Raw genomic sequence first — 9,803 nt, forward strand, 5'->3', positions numbered from 1 at the left:
GTTTCTTGATCAGTATGTTCAAATGATTTCTGAAGGGTCATGTGACACCGAAGGCTGGAGTAATGACATAATACATTTTTAAATATATTCAAATAAAAAAACACTTCAAATAAAAAATCATTTGTAATAGCAAGACAGTTTTTACTCTATTTAATCAAATGGATGCAGTTCCTGAGCTTCTAGCCATTCTTTAAAGGCTCACCATAAAATGAATACAGAAATCCCACCAAGGTGATTTTTACAACAATGTCACCACATTGAGTCACGTGAAGGCACCAATGACAAGAGAGAGAGCAGAGTGATATGAGAGATATGGAAGTAGCACTGGCATGCAGCCATGGAAAGCATTCAGTTTATTAAAACAAAATATTTTACTACTGATTGCTTTAATGAACTAATCTGAATGAAGAATTCAACAGAGCCAGTCACTATATGGATGTAATGCATTTACAAATGCTGGTCACGTAGTGGTCACAATGGCATTTTCTGCCTTACTTCCCACCAGGAATAGTTCAGACAAAATGATTATACTTTTTTGTTCCACAGAAGAAAGTTTGGAACAACATGAGGGTGAGTAAGCAATGACCCTTTTAATGAAAGAAACTTTGTATTTTTGGATGAACTGTCATCTTGAAAATTTTCCGAAAAATAAATAATGATTTAACAGAATAATATTTTTCCTACTTTCATTTGCTTTTATTGTTGACCATAAAAATGACAGAGTTTGTCATTTTGACAAATCAAAAAAGCAGACACTTATTTCAATAACATTTCAGCTATGCTAATGATTAAATAACCCTGTTCAGGGTCATACCATTCGCAAATCATGACATTTTATTCTGCACAAAGCCTATTCCTTTATTTTTATTTTTTTAAATGTCCATTTCAGAAAGATAAGAGCATGAGCATGTAATAGGGAGGAGGGTGAGAAAAACAGAGGGAGTGTGAGAGAGACGAGGTGGCATAAACAGTTATTTTCTGGGCACAATGATGGAAAGCATTATGCTTGCTTTATATATCCATGGCAACCTTATGCTATGAATTGAGTCTGAAAGTTGCATGGTAGCACAACAGATGCGCTCTTTTAATTTGACAGTGGCATTGAGCATGTGAGAGTGTTTGCCTGTGTGCGAGTCTGAAAGAAACTGTGTGACACTATGTGTTTGTGTGTGTACAAGGGGAGAGAAAAGCAGAGTAAAAGAGGCAGCGGGGTCAACAAGGTCCTGGGCAACTTGCCTAAATCCTGCCTGTCTCACAGTGAGTTTGCTAAATGAATGTCTAATTTCAGAGGGTCTAAGGTGGAGCAGAGAAGAGAACATGCTGCGCCTTTCAATGAAATACAGCCATATCAATACAGCGATAACAGAGATGCAACAACAGGCTGAAGAAGGCCTAACAGCTAACTCAGATGACGTTCCAAACCTAAATTATTATTTTTTTGTCCATGGAGGAAAATTTTGAGGAAAATGTCAAGACTGCATTTTTTTAAAAAGAAAGAAAAGACCCAAGCTGTACTGATGTGTATGCTTGTTATTTTCATTTTAAATCTAAATATAAATCTTCTGAATTTCTGAATTTGTCATTTTAAAATGTTCTTTGATGAAAATGCTCTTTGGTCTGTTTAAAGTAAGTATTTAGACTGTTAGCTTACATAGGTCTCGTCCTCTTGTTGGAGGGTATGGCCAAGAACTTAACAAGCTGCTTGACTGGTGTTCATCTGCAGGTTTGGCTCACTCTGGTGGGCTAACAGCGGAGGCAATCTGACAGCCTGCTCTCCAAGAGTGGCCTTAACATTGAATCATTCTACGAAGAAGTCAAGGAAAAATACTCAAAAGGGAAAAAGGCAGTAAAACATCCTTCCCCAACACGTACAGATATTAATGAAAATAGAAAGGATTCGTGGTGTGTTACTCACTTGGGTCTTGTGTTCTCTCCTCTTTTCTCTGTTCTATGTGCCTGTGATCGTAAGGACCTTGCGCTGGTTGGCGATGAGGTTCGGTTCACCTATAACCTCACTGAGACTCAAGTTGCTCTTTATAGCCACGGAAGCTGTGGCTCGAGCCACCGTTGGCAACTGGTCTTGATAAGCCTTATCTGTGAAGTCTTGCTCCACCCTCTGGACGCTCTGGATTCTACAAGACTCATAAAACATGACAAATGAAGACAAAGTGTGAGATTAATTAGCCCTTAACCTTTGAGTTAAGCATATGTGGCTCATTATGAAATCATGGCTGCAAGCCAATGTATATATTTATATTACAAAGCATGCACATTGCAGGTAAACTACATATCCTGCAAAACGTATCCTCTCTTTCATTTGAACATAATTTTATCTTTTGGAAATGAACTGTATCGTGAAAAGTGGGCTTTATATACCAGAAAGGAGAAAAATAAAATGTGAGTATTCGAAAAACAATGCCTGTTTGGCTAATGTTTGATTTAGATAATCTGATGGGAATGGAAAATGCATGAAGTGAATATGAAAGCTCACCTTCTGTTGGTGAGAACGGTGTAAATCTCTTGCACACGAAGCTCTGCAGCTCCAGGTTTACAGTGGATTGTGCCATCGAAGACCTCTTTCAGACTGATGTTTTACTTCACAAAAAAACTTTTAAACAGCCAAAGGTGTATTACAGAGAAGATCTTTATTAAACAGCTAGATCTTTATTTAACTGGCATAGTTTAAGAAAAAAATTGAAAATGGCACAATAAACATCAAGAAACCAAATTATTATTTCATGTCACTATTATTATTTCAGCAGGGTATCAAAACTCTTTCCATCTGAACGACTGTTTGGCAGCCAATGCAGCTCCATGGTCCATTACCATACAAGTGCATATGTAAATCCCTGGGGAAGTAACTTACCAGGAAAAAAAAAAAAAATATATATATATATATATATATATATATATATATATATATATATATATATATATATATATATATGAAAATGTATTTTTGATCACAATTTGTCATATTTTTCATGAAACTTAATGATCAATCATGATCAATTGACACACTGTTTTCCAAATGAATGTTGTTCAGTGCTTTTCTTTTACTGTCTATGGCTTTGACGCAATGTATTTTGTTTAAAGCACTATATAGATAAATGTGATTGATTGATTGATCAATCGCCGGATGTTGTCAAACTAGCGAAATAGAGTCCTCTTTAAGAAACTGGAAATTAATGTTTATTGTTGTAATCCTGGAAAACTTACTCATTAGCTATATATAGCACTTTTAAGCCTTTAAACACGAGCAAATGTATTAAGATACACGAAAAACTGGCTCAGGTTTATGGGGCTTCAGAAATGTTGTTATTTTCTCTAACGTTACTCACCTGCACACGTTTTTTGGGAAAAGCGATAAATCGAGACTTTGCAACCATTTCAAAACCTCTCGTGGTTGACCAGCCTTCTTGTCGGACTGTGAATAGGCCATTTCTAACTATACATAACGCCAGAAACGACGAGCAGCCACACGTTTGTTTGATGAAGAGGATAGATAAACCTCATTTGGTTCATTGTGTACAGTCGCATGGAAACAAGCTCCATTTCACGCGCTGCAGACAGTTGATGTGCTGCCGCCTGCTGGCAGATCAAATAGTGACTCATTGTCCCTTTAAAGGGTTAGTTCACACAAAAAAATAAAATTCTCTCATGATTTCCTCACCTTCAAGACGAATGTTTGTAACCAGTTCAAAATAGTTGACGGAAGCCAGTGACTTCCATAGCAAGGAAAAATTATCCAGATAAAATTAGTATGTTTGATGTATAAAAGATAATCAAAATGGGGTACCATTCACAAGTTTATTTATACACCAAAAGACATCAGTGGCCAATGGTAAATCAGACCACAGAAATGGGAGACAATTATTATTATTATTGATAAATTTAAAACAGATTTTATTATTTAAAATGATTAGTTACTAAGTCAAACTATAAGTTAATAATACTAAGATAGCCTGCCAGCAAACATAATGATGTTATCTATATTGTAGAAAGTTCTTCATAGCTTTGGGGAGGGGCAAATGTGAAAGAAGATGTAGTCGGGAACGTCCCAAACTCTCCCTGATTCGCTGACGGCAGAGCTGACGCAGAGAACGGGGCGTCGCTGTAAAAGGAACAAAACTGATAAAGGCTGATGCAGTAAAGCATGTAAATCTATCATGCTGCTGCACATGTAACCCACCTTCATAAATCAATAGGAATCCTTCTGTAAGGCTCCCTGGAGGAGCAACCTCTGCGGGACGCTTATACTCCAGGTTGCGTGCATTTACATCTGCCCCAAATTCCAGCAGGAGTTTCACTATGCTTGTACAGTCTTTATGGGCTGCTGCATGAAGAGGAGTCTCCAAATGTGCACCTCTCTGCACATTTGCACCTGTGATGATGAAAACTTAGTAACATAGAATAGTTATTTTCCAAATATTAAGCATAACTTTAAGTGTTGCCTACCTGTAAGAGTGGTTGATATATCAGTTAAAATACTAAATTGGTCGAAATTGAAAAACTTTTATAGTGCCATGATACATTGAATCATATTACAATTCCTGCTTTTTTTATTTCTTTATTTTTTTTTTCTTTAGTTTGGTTCCTATGTAGTGTTTTACAGATCTATGATTCTAGTATTAATGTTTATTTTATTTATTAAAATCATTTTAATTCCTTTTTATTGTATTTTGTTTGATAAATATTACATTTTTTGTTTCATTCTAACATTTTGCTGTTTTGAAGCTTTTACGGGTTTGGAACGACATGGCGGTAAGTGATTAATGACAAAATTTTCTTTTTGGGGTGGAGTATCCCTTTAAGTGCTTTAAATCAGTCTGACACTGAATGAACTCACTTAATCTGTCAGAGCGTTTACAGAATCAACATTTAATGAACTCCCCCTTATTGTTACTTTCAGCGTTGTCCACCTCAAAATGAATCTACTTTTTAAGGCTTGTTAAACTTAACTTAAGTTAGACTGTCATAAAACTACTGTTTGTATGTCCGCACTTGTCAGCACAGTTAGATAGTGTTGTGAATTTTGACTTGTTTACCTCCATCAAGCAGCTTGCGGGCACAAAAGAACTCCTTACATCGACAAGCACTGTAGAGAGGAGTGCCCATGTGAGGGATTTCATAGTCCACATCAACAGCCCACGCAATCAGTGCCTCCACACACTTACTGTGACCTTTGAATGAGACCGTAACACCATGTCATATTAAAAACTTACAGAGTCTATAGGCAAGTCAGCAAAGTAGGGCTAATTTTGATTTGAGTTAGGACTATGGTCTTTTACCCACCCCTGCTGACTGCCTCATGGATAGGTGAAGGCTGGCATACAGCCAGGGCCTGTGGTCTGGCGTCACACTGCAAGAGCAGCTCTAGACATTCCAAACTGCCAGCTGAGCAGGAATTAAACAATGGCGTCACTCCATCTATAGTTGTCACATTAACCTGAACACAAAGACATAGAATACAAGGCAAAAGAACAGCATGTTTCATGACATTTTATGAGAAAAGCAACAGCGGAGCACAAATCATTATAAAATGCTGAATGTTTTATCGCGTTTTATGGCTTTAAGTGTTTACCAAATTATAATGGTTTGCTGTTACTCATATATTTGGATAGACAAACAAAATATATAATAATAAGAAAAATTATATAATATAACAATGATTAAATAAATTATATAGATTATATGTAGATTATATAAAAATCAAAAATAAAGATACAATTCCCAAAGCTGTAAATTGAACAAAGATAATTGGAGTATTGTTCATTGGTAATTGGATATAATTGGACCCCAGAAAAAAAGGATTCTTTAAGTAAATATCAAAGTTATGATCACGTATTTCCCATCATTATATATGATATGATTAATAATTAACCTTAATTTATGGTTAGGTTTTTACTGTTTTCGAGTGGTATTTACACTCTTATGGTTGCTTTTGTTGTAAGGTTTAGTAAATGACTAAATGACTGTTAATTTTCTATTCAAAATGACCCGTTCACACTCAAACACTATTCACAGATTGCTACCGTCATTGTGTATGGTGTACCAAGTATTGAGCTCTCTGAGTTCAGTTGTATAATAGGTATTTTGAATGGACATTTTATTTTAAAGAGGCAACAATCTGTCTGCTTGATACTTTTTAATTCAGTATTTAAGTTTTGCTTAAAAAGAAATGTGTGCAAAACTTACAAAAGCAAAAGGAAGTAAATCTTAATTACTGTTATTTTACAGAACACTTTTTTTTTAACAATGATAAGCATTACTTAAGTAAAATGTAAAAATTTAAGGGTCAAAAATCTATACTGGGAATTCCCAAGTAAGCTTATCTTAAACATTTCTATTTAAAGCTACTAATAATTATGTTTTGCTTTTATTTTTATTTTTTGTAAATTAACTAGCCTTTTCTGAGTGATAAATTTTCCAAGCTTTTTTCTAAATCCTACTCCACGTGTTTTTTTTTTTTTTTTTTTCAGTGTAGGCTGCCTATCAAGACCTGTGAAATGAAAGTGTTACCAAACATCAGCCCTGCAGAGACTAACGTTGGCTCCAGCATCTATCAGGGCTCTGGCACAGTTAACATGGCCCCCTATGCACGCCTCATGAAGAGGGCTAACGTGGTCTATTGTCAGCACATTCACGCTGTGGCCCTGAGGACAGATAAAGTGAAATGTGCAAGATTAAGTTCATTACAATCTGCAGGATTTATTTATTCCAGATGGTGGCAGCAATGACCTTCAATAGGGTCCATGATGATTACAGCGTTCACCTCTACACCAAATGTGTATTACATTACTTATCCAGTAGAGTGCATGTGACTACAATATATACTACATATATTAATACAAAGATGTATTTCTTATCTTACAGTTCAATTTAAGGTCATTTAAATGAGAAATTACCTGTGCAATAAGGGTCTTGAGAGCCAGCAAACGTCCTTGGCTGGCAGCATCATGAAGAGCAGAGCGGTCGGCCCAAGACCCTGGAGGAGAATAAAAACAATGATTTGTTAAACCGGAAATTTAGGAATTTTAAAATATGAATATCACCTTATACATATACATACATACAACCTAAGTATAGTGTAAATCTTTCAATTTAGCATTTTTCTAATTTATTAGAAAATGTATGTTTTAAATGTTTTTTGAATTGTTTAACCAATAATGTTATACATTTAAAAATATTTTATCTTTTCAATTATGAATTCTATAGAAATGTTTTTTTATTATATATTCAACTATAGTTAGTTGCAATTTAGCTGTTATAAGAAATTTAGTAAACATATGTGTCATTCTATTTTGCATTAATTAAAGATTTTCTAATTTAATTCAGATTTTTATAATTTCATGTCAAAATTGTACTATCATAAAATAATATTAAATATTTTGTATTTTCCTATTAATTTTATCTTATTATGTTTGTTTGTTTATAAAAAAAAATCAAAGTGCAATAACTTTCATAACGTTTATTATCAGATGTAAATGGGATTCCTGTCCCAGATTTTCACTGCATACATAAAGTACCATCACAAAAGCTGCTATTCCAGTATACACACCTGAGTCAATATCCAGAATAACTGCTGATGCATTCCACACGTCATCATCATCATCGTCACCTCCCTTCATCACTCACTCAAATATAGTGTAATATAATCATTCAAGTTCGAAACATAAATAGACCAGCTCTCTGTTGACACGGTTTGAGCTGCCTCACAAATCGGTATCTTTCGATTTTCCTTCTTAGCCTCACATTCAAGAACAATACATTCAAGAACACTGTTCACTTTTGCCCTCAGGGTATTCTAAGTCGGTCCACGTACACACGAAACATATCAAAGCACCAACCTTGACTGGTTAACCAGCTCAGCAAGACTTCCACTTTGACAGAGCTTGTGTCCCTTCAGGAAAATGTTTCCTCCTCATATCATTTTCTTCAAAAAATGATTTAAAAGAGTCATTGAAGCTGTCTGGTGTTTTTATCTACGTTGCCCTACTTAAGTTGCTTAGTAAATGCCAGACTATGTCAATCCCCTGTGACTATCGCCCGTCTCTGTTCCTCTCTGCCTGATCTTAAACTTGGAAAAGCTGTTTTCTGAGGTGCTCTGCGAGACAACTTGTTTACACCAAAAGCCCTGACTTCTGTTTATTCGGCCCGACTTCACTGCTCAAAATCCAGCAGACAAGCGTCTGGCTGCACATGTGCTTGATAGACTGAAGATGACTGCATTTCTTGTATAGTCAATGGGGAGGGGGGTGCATGGCCTCAATTCTATTAATACAACACAGTAAACAGCAGCCTGGCAGCCATTCCTGGGCTCAGCGTCGCAGGCACACTTAGTAAACTTCCATGTGCTTGATGTTTAGGATCTGTGGTCATGTGATCATAAGTACCCTGATGTAAAGCACACAAATAAGAATCTTAACAATGTGCTTTGGAATGTAGATATAGCACTTTTTGAATTGTATAGAGTTTAAAAAAAAGCATATCTAAAACAACGAAATGTAAAACTGAACTCCCTGTTTTGGTAATCATCACATGCAATGACAGCTATTATAAATAAAGCTGCAGGAAAACCATTGTGCAATAGTAATATTCCCCATGTTCCATATATATCCATGCAAATGGGCCATCATAAAGGGCAAAGTACTGGCAACAGGAAATTAAATCCACACTCCTGGCACCCATGTGGTGAGCAGTGATGTAAGTGTGCGCTCTACTTACCATGCCCTTGACCATTATCATAGAACTCAGCTGAAATCCGGGCAGCCTCCTTATGGTTGCCTTTGATGATGTAGAAGTGCGTGAGTAGATTAAGGGTAATTCTAACAAAAAGTTTGAAGCAGAAGAGGGCTAGGATGGTAAGGTAAACATTGGACAGCTGTGCTGCGAATGGCCTGTATCCCTCAGTGGTCTCTCTCATGGCTGTGTTGAGAATGTTTTGTGGTAGGACAAGCAGAGTGCACTGCTCTATGCCACCCCAACAGCACCCCCCATGCACTTGGGTCCTTACTGCATCTCAAGTTAGAGTTGGATATCATTCGTTTTAAAGGAAAGGTTTGGCCAAAATGAAAATTCTGTGTGGTTTTACACCTGTATGTTGTATATTGTCTAGTCTATGCAGTATGACTAGTGTAAATAAAATAATGCAAATGACCACACTTTAATATATGCATACATGTATATTTATACTCTTGTTTTTTTTTTTTTTTTTTTAGATGTGTCTTATGCTAACCAAGTCTGCGTTTATTTGATTAAAAATACAGTAAAAACAGCAGGCCAAGCTTGTTAAATATTATTGCAATTTTAAATTACTTTTCTAATTTTTTTTACTTTTTTTTTTTAAGGAATTTTTTGACATCACATCACACTTCATCTTCTCATAAAATCTTCTGACCAATCAAATGCTCTCTAGAATCCGAAGCTCCTGCCCCCTGCACTATAAATAGACGATGAAGCTCCGGCTGAGGTGAGGTCAGACACTTCTTGTCCACAGTGTAATATTTCCTGTGAAGTGAATGTCTCATAGTGCACAGTGTATGTGATATGGTACAATTCAGACATTGTAAATATGCTTTCAATTGGTGTTAATGAGGTCTGGTTTCACCAGGGGCATCATACACTCATTTTTGATAGGGCACGAGTGGTGGGGGTGGGGGATGTGGGCTCATGCTTGTCACGTGACACAGCAGCCACAATGGCACTGTATAACTGATAATCTTAAATAATGTTAACTATCAGGTAATATCTTGATACATGTGTAAGTAAATATGTTAATAACTGACATAGACTTATGTTTT

General features: G+C 36.0%; 1 protein-coding gene and 1 pseudogene across 1 annotated transcript; both read right to left on the bottom strand.

Annotated features, from left to right (window-relative positions):
* Positions 1-1,291: 1,291 nt before the first annotated feature.
* Positions 1,292-3,442, bottom strand: LOC113058020 (spermatogenesis-associated protein 4-like; annotated as a pseudogene).
* On the bottom strand, positions 3,074-8,957 carry LOC113057768 (ankyrin repeat and SOCS box protein 5-like). The gene is made up of 7 exons (XM_026225279.1): positions 8,728-8,957; positions 6,909-6,988; positions 6,549-6,656; positions 5,296-5,449; positions 5,049-5,183; positions 4,193-4,384; positions 3,074-4,114 (listed from the first exon to the last, which is right to left on the bottom strand). Exons 1-7 carry the CDS (start codon positions 8,924-8,926, stop codon positions 3,987-3,989), a joined length of 996 nt encoding a protein of 331 aa, XP_026081064.1. The 5' UTR covers positions 8,927-8,957; the 3' UTR covers positions 3,074-3,986.
* Between the last annotated feature and the right edge of the window lie 846 nt (positions 8,958-9,803).

Source organism: Carassius auratus, chromosome 39 (genome assembly GCF_003368295.1).
Source record: "Carassius auratus strain Wakin chromosome 39, ASM336829v1, whole genome shotgun sequence".
NCBI classification, from domain to species: Eukaryota; Metazoa; Chordata; class Actinopteri; order Cypriniformes; family Cyprinidae; genus Carassius; species Carassius auratus.

Coding starts and splice junctions, on each gene's coding strand:
- LOC113057768 (XM_026225279.1), bottom strand. CDS start 8,926: ATGAGAGAGACCACTGAGGGATACAGGCCATTCGCAGCACAGCTGTCC. Junction 6,657..6,908: donor TCAAGACCCTTATTGCACAG/GTAATTTCTCAT, acceptor ATCTGTCCTCAG/GGCCACAGCGTGAATGTGCT. Junction 4,385..5,048: donor CCGCAAGCTGCTTGATGGAG/GTAAACAAGTCA, acceptor TCATCATCACAG/GTGCAAATGTGCAGAGAGGT.